The following is a 25,043-nucleotide window of genomic DNA, read 5'->3' on the forward strand; positions in this document are numbered from 1 at the left end:
TCTAAATGATCAAAAGATCGATTTCCATCCTTAAAACACCATAAGCAGTAAGCTATAATCTTATGCAATTTGAAATATAAAAATTTCAAATTCAAACTGTAAATATGAATTAGAGGATAATTAGAACCTTACCAAGGATTGGAGAACACTCATTGATCCTCAGGAAAGCTTTTGGAATGCACAGATCCAAGCTATAAGACTTCATACAGATTTTTCGAAAAATTTAGAATATTTGAGATTCAATGGCGGATTTTTGTAAAATCATGATTTGAAAGTGGAGATTGGATTCTCTACATTGGGATTGACTCGGGGGTTTATTTATAGTCATTCTAAGTAGGTGAAGGCTTCTAGTGGCCTGAATTAGACAAAAGTCATTAATGGCTTTTGGCTGTTCTTGGATGAAGTCCTTGAAATAGGGATGATGCATCCCTATTTTAATAGGGAGAAATGATCACCATTGTATGGTGATAATTTTAGGATTTAAATGAGCCAAAATGATGGATTAACGAGGGAGTTCCAAAAAGGAGAAATCAAAGATGGATCTTCGTTCTTATCCCTCCAGCGTCGCATTGGAGACGAAGGTGAAGCTCAAAATGACATCGTTTTGAGTGTCTTCAGGTGTTCGGTTGGCGTTCTGTCCAGCATCGTTGCATTTGGGCGGACCGTTAGTGTCCTAGCTAACGTGGCGTTAGGCGTTCTGCTGTGGCCCGGGCGTGCGTTGCGTTGGCAAAACCGGCTACGCGACTCGTTCCTAGGCGCTAGATGAAAATCTAGCGCTCATTCGATGGTCCCGAAGTGCGTTGTAACTAACTCTTTTAGTTTCGGTCATATATGATCACATATAAATATTTCTATTAAATCCTTAAGGGTTTATTTGAAATTGATTTTTCTTTCCCCTTTTAGCTTTAATTTTGATTTTTTAAATATATAAAATACTAATATAAATATGACAAATATTTTATTAATTTATTTTATTTTTTTATATAATTTTAGGATTTAAATAAATAATTCTTTTTAGATAAAATGGATACAAAAATTCATTCTAAATTATTTGTTTTTGTCCCTTAATTTTTCAAAAATTATTTTATATAAATGAATACAATATTTATCTTAAATAATTTGATTTTTATTATTTTGACCATTTTTCTTAATTACTTAGACTTTAATTATCACAATAGTTATCCTAATTAATTGTTTTAATTGTTTTTTTGTTATTTGGTTAATTATTTTGATTTTATTTTATTTTTTTTAAATAAAATAATTATTTTAATATTAAAAATTTGAACGTAAATTTTTAGTCCTTAAAACGACCAACCACATTTTGTGAACATTGAAAATGATATTGACCTTATTTTCTACCCAATAGCAAAAAATATCTACATAAATCATATGTTTGTTACTACTTTGTTCATGGTAGAGAATAATCTTAGTAATGATACTTATTGCTTTACGATTAAAAAAAAATTATAACTTCACAAATCGATAAATATAAATATAAATTTATACTTCGTTATTGTTATGATAGTAAAAATAAATATTGTGAAAATGTTTATATATATTATTATATATCTTAAATAACAATATGAGATAATAATTTGAATTCTCAATAGAAAAAATTGATATGGATTATTAACTAAAAGTTTGATTTAATAATTGACTATAATATAAAATTAATAAATTGCTGCAAATTGATTAATAATTATATGTTTAAAATTTATTAATTATATATTTACAATAAATAATTTTTAAAATAATTCTACGAATTTAAAATTAATTATTTAATTTAAAACATAATCATGTTTACTGAAATATTTAATTTAAAATATAAAATAATAAAATAATCAATATAAATATTAAATAATAAAAAAATAAAAATAAAATTTCGTATAGGATTATGTGGAGAAAAATATGAAAAGTTAAATATTTAAAAGGTTAAACAAAAATGTGGGGAATTTTTAGGAAACAAATGAAAAGGAAATAGCACGCGAGTATATATTCAAAACTTAATAGAAATATATATTAATATATAAAATTATAAATAAAATTCAGTAATTTATTATTGATTTTTATTTAACATTAGAATTTTATTTACTAATTGACTAAAATATAAAATTAATAAATTATTGCAAATTGATTAATAATTATATGTTTAAAATTTATTAATTATATATATTTATAATAAATAATTTTGAAAATAATTCTATGGATTTAAAATTAATTATTTAATTTAAAACATAATCATGTTTACTGAAATATTTAATTCAAAATATAAAATAATCAATATAAATAATAAATAATAATAAAAATAAAAATAAAAATAAAGTATTGTATAGGATTATGTGGGAAAAATATGAAAAGTTAAATATTTTAAAAAGTTAAACAAAAATTTGGGGAATTTTAGGAAGACAAATGGAAAAAAAATAGAACATGAGAATATATTTAAAACTTAATGAAAATATATATTAATACACACAATTATAAATAAAATTTAATAAATTATTGTTGATTTTTATTTAATATTAGAATTTACATTCCAGCTATGACCAAATTTTGAATTGCAAGATAAAAGATTTTTACTAAAAAATTATAAAAATTTGAATGGAGTGATGTGATGACGATGTATGTGAGGATTTTATTTTGAATAATTATATATTATTTTCAATTTAAATTTAAAAAGAAGTTTCTTTTTTAAAAAAATAAATAAAAAGAAGTTTTAAATATTTGACGAAATGACCCTAATGATTGATATAATTGCATTCGCGGTCACCCGATAATTTAAATTGATCTGAATACCACTTTATTTTTTTGGACGAAAATACCTTTTCCGCGTAATGCGAAGAGAACTCACGTTTCGCGAAGTGGATTAGGGTTTTGTATAAATACTCAAATATTTTCATTTCCTACATTTCATTTCTCTCTCTGCTCTTGTTCGCCGACGGCGGCTACGACGACGTCGGCGGCTGCGGAAAACATCAATGATAAGAAAATCCTAACCCTAAATCGATTTGTGTTCATCATACAGATTTATGTTCTTATTTCCATGATCTTCATTTCAAACCCTAACACTAACCCTAAATTGATTTATGTTTATGTTTCCAGTATCTTCATTTGAATACCCTATATCAATTTATGTTCTTATTTCTATTATCTTCATTTCAAACAATTTATGTCTTAATCAAACCTAAACCCTAAATCAATTTAATTTGTTCTTATTGTTCATATTGGTTCATATTTTGTTCATCTTATTTTTTATAATAGTTGTTCATATTGTCAATGGTGATATTTGCAGATAATCTTGTTTTTTGATTCTAAGGTGAATGTTTTTTATTTCATTTTCTCGTATGCTCTAATTCGGTTCTATTTCGTGAAGGCCTTTCCGTAATGTGAAGGCCTTCTCGTTACGCAAAGGCCTTCTCGTTACGCAAAGGCCTTCTCATTACGCGAAGGGCCCTCCCTTAAGTTTAAGAAATTGGGTTGGTGTCTCCAGTCTACTTTAACTGGTGAGTGTCTTCCTGTTACAAAATCGGCTAGAGATGGGATTTACTCTGGTTCTACCTGCAAGCAAGGAGAAATCGAAGCTTTTGTGATTGCCACGGGTGTGCATACCTTCTTTAGTAAAGCTGCTCATCTAGTAGACAGTACAAATCAAGTTGACCATTTTCAAAAGGTATGTCAGTTTCGTGTTATTCACCTTTAAATGTATTCATTCATAATTAATTAATCTCATTTCTGTTACACAAGTCTTGACTGCCATAAAGAATTTCTACATATGTTCTATAGCAGTAAGGATGTTGATTGAGACTATTGTGATGTACCTTATTCAGCGTCGATCCTATCGTACTGGAATTGATAATCTGCTAGTACTGCTTATAGGTGGAATTCCCATTGTAATGCCCATTGTCCTATCTGTGACAATGACAATCGATTCACATTGTTTGTCAGCAGGTTTGTGAACAATCATATCATATCAGTCTTCATAAATATATTCTTGTGTTATTAAATTAATTGAATGATTTCAAGGGGAAATCACAAAAAGAATGACAACAATAGAAGAGATGGCATGTATGGATGTTCTTTGTAGTGATAAAACTGGAACTTTGACACTAAACAAGTTAACAGTGGACAGAAACCTTATTGAGGTAATTTATTGTTGGACATGATTTCCTCGTTCTAAGTTTCTTCATAAAAATGTTGCATATGATTGTTAGGGGATCATATGGTTTTCTTTGCGCTGAATATGATTGTGTTGTTTGGAGTGATTTTAACATTCAGGCTGTTTCTAGTCGCCAAGGACCGAAGATATAAATGATGCCCGCAATGAATTGTACACCTCCTTTTATGTATTTCTTTTGTATAAGATGTATCAAATAGTAATAGTAGACTTAATGTATAACCAAGTTTTAGATTTGGAAGTTCAAGGTTTTCTTTTCTCTTGTCTAATAAAAGTTTGTACTGTTGAATGATAATTATTAGGATAATGCACCAAAGATGTGATTTTGTTGTCTTATCTTGTTTCTTCTAATAATATCCTTATATGTATCTCATGTTGAAAATTATAAGTTTATATAGCACATGTATAATGAAAACTTACTGAAATAAACATTTAAAATTTTCAATAACTTAATTTAGTCTCGTTTTATCTGTAACTTTTGAATATTGTTTAAAATTAATTGCAGTAATTTTAATAGAAGTTATTAGTTGTTATTGGCGGTTAACTATCAATGGTTATAGACCGTTTTGACCATCGATAAGAGCAAAAACAAATTGATCCTAATTGGTATCAAAGAGACTCGCCACCGATTAAGAATAAATTATCTATTAACAACCACAAGTTCTTATATTCAGAACATTAATATCTAATAATTTTTTCATTTGAATGATGAATAATATTACATGAATAATTATTTTAATGAGATATAAGAAATACCACAATTTTGCTATTTTTGTAACATATCAAACACTTTCACATTGCTACAAATACTAATATTTAATTAGATTTTCATTCTTAAAAAAAATTAAAGATTTCAAATGCATGCCTATGTTGAGTAACACAATTAAGATCATCATCTCTTTTCTTGAAAGTTATCGTCAATAAATCTTATCATTAATCAGACATTGAATTACGAAATCACTTTTACATCTACACAAATAGAAAGATCAATGAAACCATCATAAACGAGTTATTAACTTGTGTGAATGATGGGCCACAACAATTTTTCCAGATCCCTCCCTTGCAAGAACTTCTCACCTTTCCTGCTACTAATAACAAAAAAAATGAAAAGATTATATATATATATATAAGACTTAATAGGGACACTGCTTCCCTTTCAGATATGTACAAATTTTGTTTACACATTACAGCCAGCCATAAAAACAACAATGGTGGTCAAATCTATCCCGTTTTATGCACTATTAATAAATTTAGCAGATTGCACCTTACTACATTTGAGTCACGATTAATGAGGTCTAGCTCCAGCACTTAAATAAAACGTGCAAAGATGTTAGGCAAAAGCTTACAGAATAAGTGCACCTAGGTTTAGATTGAACTGAAGAAGTGATTTCTTCCCACGTGGTTTATTCTTAATCATTTTCATAAAGCTTAAAAGGAAGAATCGAGATTTCAAGGGATTATCTTCAAATTTTAGGTAGCAAATACAAGTATGTTGTTGGATGAAACTGTCCTTAAAAACTCACTCAAACATTGAGAATGTCATTTTATGATTTCCAACATGAACTATATAGCTTCATGGAATTAACTTGTTGGGAACTTATAATTTTATATGACATATCGTATATTCAGCTTTCAAAGGATATATTCATACCATTTAATCTTGTTAGTCACTCTAATTGGAATCTGATAGAATTAACCAAACTTATTGACCAATATCTTAATTAACCAACATGTTTCTATCACATTCTACTCTTGTGTCCCCACTATAAAAGAAACACCTAGCAATAAGTCACATTACATATGTTGCATTCTAAACATGCAAATTTCTCCTATTAACTGAAGTATCCCTTCTTCATGAAATTCTTCAACAGGAGTATACACCTCACCCACCCTACCCCGTTCACAATGTGACAGATGTCAAATGTCATTATATCATTATTTTTAATCAAATAAATACTAAACCCTAAATACATTATTATAACACATATATATCATTAATGTGATAAGTTTTAGGTTTACTTGTACAACTTGAAATGAATAAATATATATATAATGTATATGTCTAAGTAAATGAAATTTATGGAACATTGAGAATAGTGAAATACCTTTACCAAACTTGAAGGGGGATAAAACCAGTTCTGAACAACGAAACATAGTTGGATAATCCATATATATCCAGTTCCTGCAGGTGTGACCTCTTCAACCTGCTTGCTCTGTTACTGCAGAGACATTCCCAGAAATATCATAATTTATGTAGAATGTCACCACAACTTTAGACAATGTTCTTGATTGAATTTCACCACAACTTTAGACAATGAATGTTCTCTTCAATTGTTACTGCAAACAAAAATAATAATAATTTGTTTTCTTCAATTGATAAAAACATGAGCAACATTGCACTACACAAGTCATTCTTAATTCATAGTTTAAATCTCCAAGTTAGCAAGAACGTCACCAGTTTCTAGTGACCTCAATCCATAAAAGCCTTCTTAGGATGCAGCCAACTTCAAAGAAACTCATAAATCAAATGTCAGTGTAAAGCGACGGAGAGATGACTAGATTAATTAATTTCATGTTCTAGGTTTCAAATAATGCTATAATTTTAACTGAAACAACTTCTAAATAGAAAATTGAATGAATGAATAATACTATTTGAAGTGAAAAGGGAAGTTCTTCGCGTAACGGGAAGTCCCATCGAGAAACAGAAATGAATCAGAGCATCATGGTGGTGTAAATAAACAACAAACGTACCAGTTTCCACAGTGCTCGTGCTCGTTGTGCTTATTGTCGCCTCCGTCGTCGAAGATTACCGTCGTCGTTTAGGGTTAGAGAGAAGGAGGAGAAGAGCGGGAAGAGAGAGAAGAAGAAGAAGAAAAATGAAAAAAATATGTCAAAGTTATATTAAATAGTAAGGGTATTATGGATTTTTCACATTTTTTCACTTCGCGTAACGCGGAGGGACTTCGCGTTACGCAATAAAGGTATTTTTCGTCCAAAAATATAAAATGGTCACCAAAACAATAAAAGTTATGGGGTGACCACGGATACAAATAAATGACTTATAAGGGTCATTTCGTCAAATTTCTCTATTGGGTTATTCATGAATATGATACTAATTTTTTCTTCAAAATTTTGTTAATTTATTTAATAATAAACTAATATGTCAAATCGGAAAAGTATAAGCTTTAGATATATTGGTAGGCATGGATATATAAGTAATCTTATATAATTAAATAACAAAATTTTATATTTTATGTTTATGAAAATTATGTGGTTGGGAAATTATTTATAGAAATGGTATAAAGGTTGTCTAGTTTTTTATCTTTAATTTAAAATATTATAAACGTTTTTAGGTATTCATTTGGTTACAATTTACATGCAATGTTCATTTGGTTATATGTAATGTTATATTGTTATGTTGTTAAATAACAAACTTATCATTTTTTTTTTATTTACTTTAGGTGATTGAGAGTATATGACTGAATAATTTTTTATATTTTAAAAAAAATTGTAACTATCTGCAATAATTTGATGCTGCGACAATTTTTGTGATATTAATTTTATTGTTATTGATGTATTTTAACTTTGTAATGAATCAATATAATAATTTATAATATTAATTTTGTAACTTTCATAAATATTTGTATTAATTTTTATTTTATTAATTTAGTATTTTTTTATTCAAAATGAGTTTAATATTAATGTACTCTCAGATTTGCAACACAAAAACATCATACTAATTATCAATTAACATATTAAAATATTTAACTTTTTGTTTATTTATTTTTTTTATTAATATCTTTATATTCAAATTATAGTTTTTGGACAAAATTTGGATACTTCCATACAAAAATAAAATAGAGTACACTAAATAGTGACCATAAAAAACTAGATATTAATCATGGTTATTCAAATAATTTTAAAAAATATATATTTGTTTATCAATTAAAATGTTATTTTCATTTTATTTTAATACCATGCAGATACTTTTATTATAAGAAAAACTCACTTCTCAAAATCTCGATCAAACAAAGTTATTCTCAATCAAACAAGGTTATTTAAATAAGGATTGTAATTCTATTCTTTTTTGAACCACGTAAATTTTGTGAAATCTTCAACCTCTATTCTTTAAAATTATCAATTCATTATGATTTTCTCATTTTTTTTAAAAAAAATTCCCCTATATAAGAAAGTGTACAAAATATCTTTAAAATAATCATAAATAAATTACTTTTCAATCATTTCAAATTAAAAACATTATTTGAAAATAATTTTTACAACCCACAAATGAATACCTATACATTTATAATCTTCATTTACCTAATAAAATATTAGGATTTTACAATTCTCAATTAGCCTAACAATTTCGGTGCTAGGTATACGATTAAATTAGTTCAATTCTTACCATTCTAAATATATGATCTTCAAACTTTACAAGTTTGTAAATTATTTTGATTTTACGAATTTTACAGAAATAAAATAAATTTATATTTATATAGTTAAAAAAAGCAGAAGAAAAAATTGCAAAATCGTTCAATTAAATAAATTTGTACAATTGATTTTATAGTTGTAATTTTTATTAGTTTTATTTTTTTATGATTTTTTTTTTAATTAATTTTATATTTAATTAAATATAAAAAATAATAATAATCTACTGGAAGCGCTTTGAGTTTAAACGGTGTCATGATTATATATAGGGTGTCAATGCTAGTTCTCATTTAATTCAAAAAAAATTAATAATCTAAACTAATATTTTTTTAATTAAATTTTTACCATTTTAAATAAACTTTTAATTTTACGAAGTTAAGAATATTTTATAATTTTATGTAAATTATGTATTTTTGACTGTTTGAATTTAGAGACTTGTTTATTATTATTTTTATAATGGTGAATTTAAACTTTTCACTCAATTCTATATAAGAAAGAGTTTTCAAATCAATAAAATTATGACTTCGAATCAAATATAATGTTAATATGTAAATAAACTTAACTTAACAAACTCCCTTAATTAAATGTTTAATTATCGTGTGTCTATAAATTCATTCTCTTTAAAAAGTTTCATCAATTCCCCTCTTTTATTACAGATACGTGTCATCTATTAGATCACATCCCTTTTTATATATATAAAAAAAAAAAAAAGGCTTTGTTCGGTTATGGGTTATTTTAAAAATCAAGAGAGAGAAAAATTGATTGATGTGTGATGATTTTGAGGAAATAATTATTATTTTTTGTATAAAGACTTAAAAGGTATTGATATATAAAAATAAAATATAAAATAATAATTTAAATTAGAGGGTATTTTAGTATTTTGGTTAATAAAATAAGTAATGTGATGGTTGAGAAGTGATTAATTGAAAAATTAATTTAGTTTAAAAATTTTAAATAACCCAAAGAAAACAAAACAAGGCCAAAGAAAAGATTTTTCTTATTTTCTTTCTTTCCCATGATTTTTCATGGAATTTTAGTATTCATGTTGAAAATAAACACGTCACTGATTTTATTTGGACACGTGTCCTTCTGATTTTGGAAACAATTGGCCTTGATTTTAGCCATGTTTGAAATCATTATTCAATAATATTCAAACTTCTCTTATCAAATCATTCATATTTTAAATTAAAATATTAAAATATTCAAGGTTTATTAAATGGCATGTGATCAGCATCTTAATTTTAAAATTTACGTCACATTAACATTTATAATATATATATTAATATATGCTATCTTTTTTAAAATAATAATAATAATTAATGTAGGTTAATTAATTGGGTAAAAACATTGGCCAATTTGAGAATGTTCATATATCATAGGGTAAATATTTAAGTAAGAATAATAGAATTACCCGTCAAATATAGTATTAATTAGGGAGAAATGTATATTTTTGGTTTTTATAATATAGATAACAATAAGATTTTTCAAACATTATTTTTAAATATGCACAAATAGATTGAATATAATTTTGTCACATTTGTCACCTATTTCAGCAACCCTACTCTAATTCTAGCTATTTTTAATATAAAACTTCTCTTAATTTGAAACTTCAATGAAACCAAACTACTTCATTTGGATAAAATTGATGGGTTCAAAATTTTCTTGATTCCTTAACAACAATTAAAGTAAATTCTTTCATGAATTTTTCGTATGTTATTTCCTATTGTACAATTAATATTTTTGTCCGATTTTTTCTTTTAAAAGAATGAGAAGAATTATAAAATGAATTACATAACTTTAGCTGGTGTTGAGTCTTATCTTATTTGGAAGAATTAATGTGATTAAAAAAGTTTTTATTTAATTATCATCCCAAACTCAAATTTCAATATTTAATTTAATTATTTTGTTTTTAAGATATTATTTTTGATATATTCTAATTAATTTATGACAAATAATATCTTAATATATATTATAATTTTATTTTCTCAAAGTGAATCAATATAAATGATCTTAAAATGTGTCTAAAATTTATTATATCTTTTAAAAGAACAAAATAGTTGAAATCAATACTTGTACCGTAAATATGTATATAATAAAATAAATAAACTCTATAACTTAACCCATATAACTCTACTTGTTAATTAGAATCTAGAAATTGATTTGCCCATCTCTCTCCTTCTCCTTTAAATACAATCCATTCATTTTATTCTTTTTTCACTCAAATTAATCAACATATAAACAAACATCAACATACAAAATAAAATTATCTTATTCTCCATTGGAAATATAACTTTATGTGCAGTTGCATCAAAAACATCTTAAAAATGTTTAACCATGGTGATATCGATGAACAAAAGATTGTGAAGGGAAAAGTTGTGTTGATGAAGAAGAACGTTTTGGACTTCAGCGACTTCAATGCGTCTCTTACCGATAAAATCAATGAGTTCTTTGGACAGAAAGTCTCTATTCAACTAGTTAGCTCTCTTCACACTGATCCTTCAGGTATTAAACTTATTAATCTTGTAATCTCTATTTATTGTTGCTTATATATTTAATATATTTTTTTTGTTTAAATGAACTACAACAAAAACACCCTTCTATTCGACATAAAAAGTAAAAAAAAAAAGTTTATTAAAGCTTTGGTAAATATATTATTATATATGCACTTACATTGAGATAATAAATAAAGGGTTGCAAATTTGTTTTTTCCATGAATTATGATAAATTAGTACCTTAAATAATCATATTATTAAATAAAGGCCTACAAATGATTTATATATATATATATATATCAAATTAGAGAGAGAATGTCAAATATGACCAATTAAAATCCTCACATAGTTTTTGGGATACAAACAAAATCTTGCATGACACATCATGGGAGACACATCATGAATTTATTTAAGAGAACTGATGAATTTTAAAATCAAAAAATTGTAAAAAATATATATATTCATTTTTACTGGTAAAATATTCAAGATTATTTTTTAAAACATGTTCTCTATTTATAACTATTTTGAGTAGGTTTATTTTGAGAAATATATACATTTTTATTCATATAGGAATGTGATTATTACAAATTGTGCAGACAAAGGGAGATTATGCAAAGAAGCATATTTGGATAATTGGATCAGCTCATCCACTTCTATAGCAGCTGGGGATTCAGTTTTTGATGTGGTTTTTGAATGGGATGTGAAGAAAATGGGCTGTCCTGGTGCTTTCATAATTAGAAACAATCACTCCAATGAATTCTACCTCAAATCTCTCACCCTTGATCATGTTCCTGCCCATGGCAAAGTCCATTTTGTTTGCAATTCATGGGTCTATCCCAAGGAAAAGTACGCAGCCGATCGCGTGTTTTTCACAAATCAGGTATAGTAACAGTCATGGATATTTCATTTGGAAACAACCCTTCTTTCAAATTTAGTCAATTATGAATTTAGTGTGACACAAATTCATAAAAGAATGACAATTTTCTATCAAATACATATTAAGAAACCAAAATGTTTCCAAATAATTGGGTCGTTGTTATGTGACACTCATATGTGTGTTTAATGATTATGGTGTTTCTTTTAGGCATATCTTCCATATCAGACTCCGGTTGCACTTTTGAGTCTTAGAGAGGATGAATTGAAGAGTTTGAGAGGAGATGGAACCGATAAAACTAAGGAACTTGAAGAATGGGATAGAATTTATGACTATGCCTACTATAATGACCTCGGAAATCCTGATAAGGGCGAGGAATATGCTCGCCCGATACTCGGGGGTTCGTCCGAATACCCATATCCTCGGAGAGGGAGAACTAGCCGTCCTCCAACAAAGATAGGTAACTTTCCCAATCCATATAGTTCATATTTAATTATGAAATACATGTTTTCTTATCCACTAAAGTGGTTAAACGGGTAATAATAGTTTTTAAGATAAACGGGTAATAATAGTTTTTAAGATAACAAATGTCACAGATTTAGTTCTCACTTAAAACGTATTAAATAAATATTACATACTTTTTTTTCATAAATCTTTATTATAATACTTTTATTTCTTTATAAACTTCTAAAACTATCAATATCAAGGGTAATTTAGTCATCTTGCTCAGCTTATCTCCACTTTCTCACTTAACAATATCTTTAAAAAAAAAATATGTCTCCTATATCAAAGGACCCTAAATTTTCTACCAATACATAATCATTTTCTACTCTTTTAAGGATGCTTTGTTTAAATAATTTCATATCACCATCATTAATAATTATAAGATAATAAAAGTCAAGTTCCTCCTGAATTTTGAAATAATTGTGACATATTGCCATATTCAAGTGGAGATATATTTAATTTTTCTTTTATTCATTTTCCTAATCTAAACATAAGACTTGACTAAAATGATATGTATCAATGGCAGATGCTAACACTGAGAGTAGGTCAACCTCAGACATTTATGTTCCAAGAGATGAGAGATTTGGACACTTAAAGATGTCTGACTTCTTGGCTTATGCACTGAAATCCTTGGGACAGTTCTTCTTGCCCGGATTTGAGTCTCTTTGCGACAAAACTCCAAATGAGTTTGACACGATCCAAGACACTTTTGATTTGTACGAGGGAGGCTTTAAGTTGCCCGATGGACTTGACGATATTTACAAATACATTCCCTTGGAAATGCTCAAGGAACTCTTGAGGACAGATGGTGAAGGCATATTTAGGTTTCCTACTCCTCAAGTCATCCAAGGTCTTATAAATTGTTTTAAAATTGTTTTCTATTGTCCATTTGGGTTATATTCATTCTTTGAAGTATTCTTGATTTAATGGGAAAAGAGGACAAGTCAGCTTGGAGGACAGATGAAGAATTCGCTAGAGAAATGTTGGCCGGAACGAATCCTGTTATAATCAGTTTGCTCAATGTAATTAAACTATGTACATTTTATTGATAAACTCATTTTTGTGTCGAATTTATTGTCTTATGTATCGTCTTTTATTACTCGCAGGAATTCCCTCCCAAAAGTAAGCTAAATCCTTCTCAATATGGAAACCAAAACAGCACCATCAAAAAAGAACATATCTTGTCTAATCTAGATGGATTATTAGTAGAAGAGGTACTAATCATATTCATTAATTATATATTACCCATCATGGGTTAGCTCATATAATTTACCAAAACTTAGTTAAAATGCACTAATTAATATTTAACCATGAGTCATGACACTCTAATTACATAATAAAAGATATTATTATACTAATTTATTAAGAAATAAATTTACAGGCAATGGATCAAAATATGATTTTCATATTAGACCACCATGATAGTTTGATGCCCTACTTGAGGAGAATGAATACAACCAATACAAAGACATATGCTTCAAGGACTCTTCTTGTCCTTAGAAAAGATGGGACTTTGATGCCATTAGCCATTGAACTAAGCCTGCCTAACCCTAAAGGAGATGAATATGGTGCCATAAGCAAAGTCTTCACCCCAACACAACATGGTGTAGAAGGCTCAATTTGGCAACTTGCTAAAGCCTATGTCACGGTTAACGACTCCGGTGTTCATCAACTCATCAGTCACTGGTATAAAAAAAAATGAATAATTTCCCATTTTAACCGCAATTTCTTATTTATTTATTTTATTGATGCTTACATCTCTTATATATATGTAGGTTAAACACACATGCAGTGGTTGAGCCATTTGTGATTGCGACAAACCGGCAACTGAGCATACTTCATCCCATACAAAAGTTGTTGGAACCTCATTTTCGTGACACGATGAACATAAATGCAATGGGAAGGAACTCATTAATCAACGCGGATGGAGTTATCGAGAATACATTTTTCTCTTCCAAGTATTCCATGGAGTTGTCTTCCTTGGTTTACAAGAATTGGGTTTTCACAGATCATTCCCTCCCCACAGACCTTATTAAGAGGTAAACGATATATTTTACAATATTATTGAATGTTGGAAAATAACTTAGATCATAGTTGTGACGGCCGTTTAGTTGTTATATATGTAGGGGGATTGCGGTTAAGGATGCGAAAGTAAAACACGGTCTTCGCCTACTAATAGAGGATTATCCATACGCAGTTGATGGGCTAGAGATATGGTTTGCGATTAAGACATGGGTAGAGGATTACTGCGCCTTCTATTACAAGAATGATGAGACGGTTAAAAATGACAATGAGCTCCAAGAATGGTGGAGGGAGATAAAGGAAGTTGGCCACGGAGACAAGAAGAATGAACCATGGTGGTCTAAAATGGAAACAAGGAAAGATTTATTCGAGACATGCACAATCATTATATGGGTGACATCTGCCCTTCATTCAGCTGTGAATTTCGGGCAATACATATATGGCGGTTACCATGCTAACCGGCCCACACTTAGCCGAAAGCTAATGCCCGAAGTGGGTACTCTTGAATTTGAGGAATTGAAGACAAATCCCGACAAGATTCTATTGAAAACATTAAGTTCTAAACTCCAAACTCTTCTCTTAGTGGCTCACATTGAGATCTTGTCGAGACATTCGTCTGACGAGGTCTATCTCGGGCAGAGAGACACGCCCGAGTGGACCAATGATGTCGAGCCACTTGAAGCCTTTAAAAGGTTTGGAAAAAAGTTGGAAGAAATTGAGAAAAATATCATTGAGATGAACAATGACAAGAGTCTCAAGAATAGACGTGGAGCAGTGCAAATTCCTTATACTTTGTTATTTCCAACCAGCCAAAGCGGGCTCACTGGAAAAGGAATATCAAATAGTATTTCTATTTGAATTCAAGCTTGCACTAATCTTATATAAATATATTTTAGAAAAGTATTACTTTTCATTATTGTTTAAATATTATAATTGTATTTATTTGTATTAAAATGTGTGATTTTATATGTATCTATAAAATAAGTATGTACTTTCGTTGTTTAAAACCTTTTTCTTTTTACTTATTTGAGAATCTATATATATGTATATATAATTAATTATTAATTTTGATTTTATAAATATTATTTTGTATTATTTACTAATAAATTTTTCATAAGTAATTTATATTTGAATTTAATAAGAATTAATTCATTATAAAAAATATATAATCAAACATCTGAAAATTTAGAAAATATTAATTTTAGCTAAATTTTGATATATTAATATTAATACATTTCCATTAATCCTTTTTTTGTCCACCAACCTTAAAATTGTTGGGTATAAGTGAAATACACAACGAAATAGTTAAATAGAAATGCATTATGAAGTAATCAATAACACTTATTATAAAATAAAATGATAAAATTCTCATTTCTAGTCTATCGATCAAAAAAGTGAATATTCTTAACCTCATAGAGGATCTTGTGTTCGAGCTCATCATTTAGTAAGTTTGGCTCGTCTAGTTAATTGATTAAGTGTGTTTATAAAATATTTGTTTAACCCGCGGAGATTAGTTACAGTCGAAATAAGAAACGAAATTTCTCGTTCTAAAAAAATGATAAATATTTTTAGAATTCTTTTTGAAACTATCAGTTCAATTTATATTCATAGTTCCATATATTGAGTTGATGTTATCTCAAAAATAAATGATCATGAATAGTGTTTAAAAAATGAAGTATTAGTTTGATAATATTATTTGAGTTGAAGTTAACCAGCATACCTTCACAACCGAGAAATATATGTGTAACAGTTAATATATTAAAAAAAAAAATAATTAAAAAAAAAAATCATTAAAGAATGTCTCAACAGTTCCGGATCTTTTGTGGTCAAACCCCTTATGCCTCTATTGGCCACCAATAAAAATAATGAGAATACTATATTATTAAGATTGAGTTGGTTTTAAAAAAAAATCTGAAACCCAAGCCCGACTTGTTTTTATCCCCGTTCTGGCGTTCGTCGTTCCATTAGTAACCTAAAATTTTCAATTTTCGCTTTGTCACTCATCTTCCATAATCGTTCACATCATCAGTCATCATCTCTTCTAATTTCACCATTTTATTACGATTTACGATTTCTCTCTCTAGTCCGTTCACTATTTCTTTTTCGGAAACAAGTTTAGTATCTCACCGAAACTTCACGAATCTTTGCCGGAAATAAGCCCCATAGCTCGCGAAAATGGTACACTTGACGCTTTTGAGAACAAACAACGTTATGTTTTGTTCGTGTGAAATATTATTTTTGTTAATATTTAGGAAACAAACAACGACATCGCAGTATCAACCAACAACATCAACATCAATGATAATGATGGGAGGTAACGTATTTAATATGAAGCGAGCTTACATGAGATTGCACATTGTTTGTTTGAGCTTAACATGAGAGCGTATTTCATGTACATGAGCTCTCGTGTAAAGTCTCATTAAAAATTTCACATTAGAGTTGTTGTACATAAGTTCTTGTGTGATGCTCTCTTGACATTAGAGTTGATGTATAGTAGATATCGTGTGATGCTCGCTTTACACGATAACTCTTGTATATCAGCTCTCGTGTAAAATAAACATTACACGAGAACGATTATACAGAGAGTTTTTATATCATCTCTCGTGTAAAGCGAGCATCACACGAGAACGGTTGTATAGAGGGCTGATGTACATCAGCTCTCGTATAAAACGAGCATCACACGAGAACTGCTATACAGATTATTAATTATAGTAATTATATTTTTTTTATCAAAATATTTTATTTTTTCATGATCTAGAATTGAGAGTGAATCTATGAGTTGCCGTCGTCAATTAAATTTTGATCAAAACAATTATGATTTGGAGAGTACTTCCCTCTATATATTTCAAGAGAATCTATACCACTACAACAAAAATGACTTTCGGCGACGCTTAAAAAGACTTCTGCCAACCCTTAAAAGCGTCGCTAAAAAGATCACCGACCCTTATTCTTACGTCGCCAAAAGCAGGGTGGGCGTAAGCTTTAACAACGCTTATTTAAGCGTCGGTAACATTTATTTAAGCGTTGCCAAAAGTCTATTTATTTTTTAACAATTTTATTTTATATTTTATATTTTAATTTTTCTATTATTTTATTATTTTAAATTAAATAATCATTAAAAAGAACATTTATAATATCATATTTTTACTCATTATTAACATTTTAAATAATAACAAAAAAAAATATAAATCATTTCAAATATTATCTCTTAAAATCAGTTAAATAAAAAATATTAACTAACATATTACAAGTTCTTAGTATTCTTCTAATAGTTTAAAAATTCATTAAACTAAAAGACAAATTTCATATACTAAAATAATTATATAAAAATATAGAAACAACAATTACTACATACAACAAAGAAATTTTGTAAATCCCACTTTTTGGGCACCAACACAATTGGAACTGATAACTGATATTTGATCACCAGCATGAAATTAGATTTTGCACTGCAGCAGCTTAATTAATTATTTGGTCTATTGCCTGCAATGAGATTCAAATAAGAAACATTTCATTGCTCTTGACAACATAAACAAATGATAAATACAAAGTATAATTTTTCTTTAACTAAATGAGAAAAATAAAGTAAACTTACTTTAACTTAATGAGAAAAACAAAGTAAACTTTAACTTAATAAGAAACAAAAGATGACAAACTCGTCACTCCTTTTCTTAAATACTCTCAACAAAAAAATATTTGGAGAATTTCTCACACCAATGTAGTCCAAAAGAGACTTTAATACTAAATTATACAAAAAGACAATTCCATATCCAACAATCGAGTCAAGTAAATCTCTATAACTTACTCAATCTTCACCCACTATAAAACAAGAGATCTTAAGTATGATAATTAAATCTGCAAATCAACATATGATATAACCTTTTGGCAGAATCAAAAGGAATAATTGGTAAGGATAGAGATTTACTCAACTAAAGCTTATGTAATGCTAAGCTGCATAAGTAGCTCTAACACCAATCCCAGTAAAGTCAGTCTTTCATGTTCCAATGAAAGTTGTATGTTGTTAGATTTTCTATTGAAATTGGAAGCAGAGGAAATAAAACTCAGTAGTTCCACTTATTAGTATCAACATTTGTAATTGGTATCAACAACTCTCTTTGGACCATACTTTGTTATAAGACCTTTTAACAGTGAATACATAAACTTCCTTTCAATGAAATCAACAAAAAAATAATTATAAGAATTACAAATTTAACAGATAAGTTCTCAGAAAGCAATTACAGACCTATATGAACAACAATATTTTCAATCATTGATTATCCCACTGCAGATCTTAGCTCATAAGGAGCAAACTGAAAGCCAAAAAATGCCCATCATCACAAGTACCAATAGTGATGACCAAAATGAACGAAACCAAAATCAAATCATCATCACTCCAATAACAAATTAACAAGATACATGAAAAAGACAACAGATGCAGAGAAAATCATACATACCGCTCCTTTAAAAATAATTGCAAGTTCACCTGGCTTAATACCATGCTTGTAGAACTCTTTAGCAGCATAACCCTACAATAATAATACAATATTGCATCAATTCATTTTGGTGGGGTTAGAAAAAAAATAGGGTCGAAGGAAAGAAGTTTTCAGTCATATGAAGCCAAAATGTGCAATATGCTTGACATCAATTGGAAACCCAAGTTCTATCTCTCGTTCTCCTTCAAGACTGCAACACAAATATTGATATATGATATCACCTGAGCATAACATAATTAAGGTATACAATGGATTCGGTATCTTCGTCCTACATCAAACTTCAATTAGAGTACAATAATATCGGAATTGTGCAACTTACACCAGTGTTTCCACCTAGGATGACGTATTTGAAGCTTTTCTCCACCATTGATTCACTACTCGTTGGTTGGCTTATCGATTCAGATAAGAAAACAAACTGAAAACGCAGCTCAACATAATTTTTCAATTTTATTGTAATTCTGTTATAATATGGAACGCATAATAAACTTGAAAATCACCATAGCGTGGATCTGCAAAGGCTTGTTCGATCTTGGGTTATTTAAATAACCAACGGTTATTTCAAAATAACCTTGTTGGAAGTATATATGTTATTGTAAATTAGGATATATTTACATGAGATAATCTGACATGAATTATTGACTAAATTTACTACCTGCTGCCAGCCAAGATGTGGGAGCTTTGCATAAAAAACACTTCTTACATGTATGCACTAGGTTCTTTTTCTCCTGCTACATTATGGAACCCTTGGGCATGCCTTACCTATTGTATACAATACATAATAATTAACCAACCAAATGGCATGTTTTCAGATTGCAAAAAACATAATAAACGTGTTCAAGTTCTTAACAAATAAAATGAGATGCTAAAGAAAAACTCCACTAACCAGGTGAACTGTTTTACAACGATGAAGTGAGTATAAATTAGTTATACTGACAGTATCATCCATGTCTGCAACTCAACAGAAATTATCCATCCTAACAACAACAAAAACTCAAACATATCTTCAGATTATCATTGCAGAGGTTAATAAAGCTCCTTTACCTCTCTGTTATAATTTTCTTGAATTGAACTATATACTACTATTTTAAACAGCTCTCACTTGACCTAGATTTTGAGCTAAAGATGAGGATTATGGTAGAATTTGAATTTTCTGGTCTGCTTTCATATCTAAGAACAATACAGAGAATATAAGTTCAAGTCTAATGTAGCCCAATCAATCAATATTAGCAAGTTAGCAAGTTGTGCATATCAGGGCGATCAAATCAAACAAGGACGAAACAATGAACTGGAAGCTAATAAATACGTGAGGAAGAGGAGATTGACATGTAAAATGAATCGTTTAAATGATATAGAAATGGAAAATAGAGAAATAGAGAGATTATCGGGGTTTAAATGATATAGAAATGGAAAATAGAGAAATAGAGAGATTACCGGGGAAGAGAATGCAGAGGAGAAGTTAGCAGCAGGATAAAATTGATGCAAATTTACAAAGAGAAGGATTTTTCTGCTCGGTAAGCAACTTTATGAATCCACCCGTCGTTCTGCAATTTAGCTTTCGAAGCTCCATATCTAGATCCTTAGTCATACCTTGCATCTCTCCCTCTCCGACTATATGACCTAGAATGAGATAAACAAGGGGGGAAAGAAAGGGGAAGCTAAGACGAGGCGGCGGAAGCGAGGGTAGTAATGGGACCGCGAGTGAGAGCGAGAGTTTTACAAACTCACAAATTGATGCTTGTTTAAACCCTACAATAAACTTCAACCGCTTGTTCACTTGGGCTTGTTCAACACTTGGGCTTATCAAATTCTCATACTTCATATATTTTATTTAAAATAAAATCATTTAAATTAATCATTCAATTTCAATATATTATTTAAAATATAAGTTTGGTTTCTTTTATATTACTTAATTTTTTAGCGTAAATTAGTTGGAATTTATTTTGAAATTAATTTTAATATTATTTTTTTAGGATAATTCCAAATTTATGTAATATATATTTAGTTAATTTTTTTATATATAAATAATATAAATAAAATTAATTTTAAATTTGAATCATATAAATACAAAATTAAATATATATTATTTCATATATAATTAATAATTAAACCAATTTATTGAATTCAAAAATAATAATTTAAATTATATAAAAGTTATCATATATATATATAAAGGTAGGCAAAACCCATTTTTGTTTAACTTTTGCCAACGCTTAATATGCGTTGGCAATTATGTGTCGCCGTAGGCATGTTTTGTTGTAGTGACCACATATGGGTAGAAAATTTGTGAAAGAAGAAGATGCATATGAATTCTATTTAGCATATACTAAATAAATTGGATTTTGTATAAGGTGTAGTTCAAAACACAATAATAAATTAGGTTCAATACTAGATAGGATTTTTTTGTTGTAATGCACATAGTCAAAGGAGAAAACACAAAAGAGATGCGTATGTCAAATGTAGTCGTCCTGAAATAAGGTTTAGTTGTGAGGCTAAAATGAGGATAATGAGTGGATAAATTGAAGTGTTTAAAATAGTGACCTTTTTTTAGGAAAGTAAAATAGTGAACTTTATTAGTGAGTATAAACATCCTCTTCCAAGTCTAATTAAATCTCACATTTATAGGAGATGAGATCTGTTGTTTCAAAATCATGTCTCACTTGCTGTCCCACTAGACAAAACGACATCGTTTAAAAAAAATTAATGTCCTTACGACATCTCTCCTTCGTTTCATCTATAATATTGACATGCCCTCCTGTCATTGGTTCTTCATATATCCCAATAACCAAAGCCAGGCCTGTCTTTTTAATCATAGAATCATAGCCATTTAATCTATTTAATATTTTATTGATTAACCTACCTTCTTCCCACAAGTCACAGCTCCAAGTTCTCCTTGAATCACTATGTACTTGCTTCCACCAAGGTATAATCTAGTAAGAGCTAGAGATCCAGGATTTTTAAAATCATTCACTATGCCTATTAATTCTGCAGGCTTTAACTATAACCTAAAATAAAGATAGATGATGGTTTAAATTCAATCCAATCCAAACCAATAATATTATTCTCTTATTGTCAGAATTAGATTCAAAGTCATGGACAGTTTTACCGAGAGCTTATAATGTAATAATTCCACTAATTCAAGGATTAAGAAAAATGAGAATCGATTAGATTTAGTGAAAGAAGTTAGAGAATATATATAAACTTCAAGGAATGTAGCGCTCTGGGTATAAACACTACCTTCCATGGTTGATGATGGAAGCGGAGGTGAGATAGGAACCATCAATTTCGCACATAAAATGGTCATCTACATACGTCTACCAAGATGCGCATCTTGCTTGATTGGAAGAAAGGGATGAGCGAAGAGTGATCAACAAAGATGCTTCGACTCCAGCTTCAAAGAGAGAGAGGATAGATGACAATAGGGCATCAATTATTTTGTAAATGTATAAAAAAACGATATCGTTTTATCTTTTGGGACAGTATGTAAGACAGGATTTTGGGACAACAGATTCTATATCCATTTATAGATGTCATAGAATTATAACTACATCTATAAATTATAAATTGAGATGACATTTGACGTGGAAATCCCTCCAAATGCATCACATGCTTTTATGGCGAAATAAGTAGGTAGGAGGGACAATTTAGGTTTATTCTTCAAGATTACAAAAACTATCTACGATCCAAAAGAACAAGAGATTGTATAATTGAGGATACGGGCGGTGTGTTAGAATATTTGCATAAATGAAATTTGATGATTCAAATTTTTATCATGTTATTCAACTTGATGTCGACGATTTAATAACCAATATTTTTTGGTCTGATGCTAAGATGTGAGCTGATTATGGATACTTTGGAGATGTTGTTTTTCTTTGACACGACCTATAAGAGGAACAATAAAGGTCATCCAATTGCATTGTTTGTAGGTGTTAATCATCACAAGCAATCCATATTTTTTTGTGTCACCTTATAATATGATGAAATAGTTTAACTTTTTAATGGTTGTTTGAGACATTTACTACAACTAGCTTGCCAAAATACTGACAACTATTCTTACATATCAAGATGCGGAAATTGCAAAGGACTTAACATCAAAATGACCTAAAACAAACCAGCGTGTGTGTATTTGGCACATTTATTAAAATGCATCCATACATTTAAGCGAAGTCTTTCATTAGCTTAGAGAGTTTTTTAAGGGTTTTGCTTCATTTGTATATTATTTTGATGAAGAGGAAGATTTTCTCGAAGCCTGGATTCAAATGTTGACAAAGTATGCACTTGAATATAATGATTGGTTGAGACATATTTTTTTGCGTTAAAAAAAATGAGCTTTAACATATGGACGATATATGTTTTGTGCAGATATGACTACAACCCAAAGAAGTAAGAGAATAACAATGTTTTGAAAATGTATGTCTCCTATAAACACAAGTTTTTATAAATTTTCAATCACTTCAAAAGACTCATTGATGATTGTAGATGTGAGGAGTTAAAATCTGATTTTAAATCAACTACTAGTGTGACATTTTGTCCTACCCAATTGAGCTCTTAAAGGATACAAGTAATATTTACACTCCTAAGGCATTCAAGTGTTTTGAACGGTAATGGTTCATGTCTCACGACTATGGTGTAAATTTTTTTGAGGATGTTGATACACACAAAATATAAAATTACTCCTCACAAAAAGAGATATCGTCATATAGTTTCAATGGATAAAATTGTAATAAAACCAAGTGTAGCTGTAGTAATTTTGATTTCAGTGGAATTTTATGTTCTTATATTCTGAAGATATTCACAATGAGAAACGTCATGAAGATTCCTACTAAGTTGATATTAAGAAGGTGGACTCGAATAACAAAAAAAATGGATATTTTGGAGTTATAGATTCCATGATGAACATTAATAGTTTTGATCCAAAAGAACATAAAATAGGTGATACAATTAATTGTGTGGTTTCTTTATGCATTTGATTACAAAGGCAGAAAAAAGAGATGACACTTATAGGGATGTTAAAGACATTATGTTGAGCCAATGTAAGATTGTGGTTGATAAGTTACAACAAGCAATTCTGAGTGAAACACCAGTTAGATTTAATTTCGAAGATGGTACATCTATAAGAGAACGGAATTAAATTGAAGAAAAAACCTACTTTGGTAAAATATTGAAAGGAGCCTTAGAGAATAATTCAAGGTAAAGAATAACAAAAAAACAAGTCAAGCAACAATAATTATGGTATTCACTGTTTCAGCCAAGCAATAATAATTCTGATATTCATTTCAAATCATTATTTACTAACAACTTTTTAATCGTTTTACTGTTTTAGCCTTCAATTTCAATGTCCACAACTTCTACATTATCAACTCTACAAAATTGAATGAAAGTTTGAGCATGGATGTTGACACTCCATTTACTATACTTGTGTAATTTCTCGATATATCTCACATAGGCCTGTGTTGATTGGCTTATCTAAAGCGATGATATTTTTTTGTATAAGGGGGCATAAAGTCACGACAAAATTGTTTATAGAGGTCGTGAGTGCAGTAGGAAATAACACATTCCAATCCCATAAGCGTGATCATGGATTCATCCTCCATCATGTATGCCATCTTCTTAATGGGATACCATAAGAGTAAATCCTGACTTTGTCGTCATTCTCTACAAGAGGTCCAAGTGAGCTTTCCTCATTCTCCTATATTGAAGAGAAGAAGACAAGATATCTTAGGGACATACTGACGAAAGGCATCATAGTTTACCGAGAAGCCAGATGTAGAGGTGAGCCTCTTCTACTTACAGTAGAGGTTAAGAACGAGTCGTTCAAACCTATCAACATTTTAGCTAAGATGATACATGGGAGGTTTTTGTTTCGCCTACGCATGTGGTATTTTACCTCGTGGATTTTGGAGGATGGGTTGTCATCTACTAGAGCCATGAAGAAATGAGCCAACAAGATTGTCATCATCATTATGAAAGATCCCATAGTTAGGGGGACTTGTCCATTCCTAATTTCCATCTTTGACCATTTTTGGAAGTCGATGACATTTTTTTTTTAGGATTGTCTCGGA

General features: G+C 29.1%; 2 protein-coding genes and 1 long non-coding RNA gene across 4 annotated transcripts; 2 read left to right on the top strand and 1 right to left on the bottom strand.

Moving 5' to 3' along the window:
- The first annotated feature begins 484 nt into the window (after nucleotides 1–484).
- LOC124940406 (ATPase 4, plasma membrane-type-like) lies at nucleotides 485–4,160 on the top strand. Its single transcript, XM_047480925.1, has 4 exons — nucleotides 485–713; nucleotides 3,390–3,671; nucleotides 3,742–3,945; nucleotides 4,021–4,160. The coding sequence occupies exons 1-4, from the start codon at nucleotides 485–487 to the stop codon at nucleotides 4,158–4,160; spliced, it is 855 nt and encodes a 284-aa protein (XP_047336881.1).
- Nucleotides 4,161–10,923: 6,763 nt separating this feature from the next.
- On the top strand, nucleotides 10,924–15,369 carry LOC124940415 (probable linoleate 9S-lipoxygenase 5). Its single transcript, XM_047480936.1, has 9 exons — nucleotides 10,924–11,101; nucleotides 11,688–11,971; nucleotides 12,176–12,446; nucleotides 12,996–13,319; nucleotides 13,406–13,491; nucleotides 13,576–13,683; nucleotides 13,851–14,155; nucleotides 14,245–14,508; nucleotides 14,596–15,369. The coding sequence occupies exons 1-9, from the start codon at nucleotides 10,924–10,926 to the stop codon at nucleotides 15,347–15,349; spliced, it is 2,574 nt and encodes an 857-aa protein (XP_047336892.1). The 3' UTR covers nucleotides 15,350–15,369.
- Nucleotides 15,370–19,565: 4,196 nt separating this feature from the next.
- LOC124931402 lies at nucleotides 19,566–20,693 on the bottom strand. 2 transcript variants are annotated; one of them, XR_007098709.1, is made up of 3 exons: nucleotides 20,416–20,693; nucleotides 19,868–20,151; nucleotides 19,566–19,743 (listed from the first exon to the last, which is right to left on the bottom strand). It is a non-coding gene; the product is annotated as an uncharacterized LOC124931402 (long non-coding RNA). The 2 variants fall into 2 exon arrangements; XR_007098726.1 differs by having other exon boundaries at nucleotides 19,569–19,743; nucleotides 19,868–19,958.
- Nucleotides 20,694–25,043: the final 4,350 nt, after the last annotated feature.

This window comes from Impatiens glandulifera, chromosome 1, assembly GCF_907164915.1.
Source record: "Impatiens glandulifera chromosome 1, dImpGla2.1, whole genome shotgun sequence".
Classification (NCBI taxonomy): Eukaryota; Viridiplantae; Streptophyta; class Magnoliopsida; order Ericales; family Balsaminaceae; genus Impatiens; species Impatiens glandulifera.

Coding starts and splice junctions, on each gene's coding strand:
- LOC124940406 (XM_047480925.1), top strand. CDS start 485: ATGAGCCAAAATGATGGATTAACGAGGGAGTTCCAAAAAGGAGAAATC. Junction 714..3,389: donor CGTTCTGCTGTGGCCCGGGC/GTGCGTTGCGTT, acceptor CGTAATGTGAAG/GCCTTCTCGTTACGCAAAGG. Junction 3,672..3,741: donor TGACCATTTTCAAAAGGTAT/GTCAGTTTCGTG, acceptor CTGTTACACAAG/TCTTGACTGCCATAAAGAAT.
- LOC124940415 (XM_047480936.1), top strand. CDS start 10,924: ATGTTTAACCATGGTGATATCGATGAACAAAAGATTGTGAAGGGAAAA. Junction 11,972..12,175: donor GCGTGTTTTTCACAAATCAG/GTATAGTAACAG, acceptor TGTTTCTTTTAG/GCATATCTTCCATATCAGAC. Junction 13,320..13,405: donor TACTCCTCAAGTCATCCAAG/GTCTTATAAATT, acceptor TAATGGGAAAAG/AGGACAAGTCAGCTTGGAGG.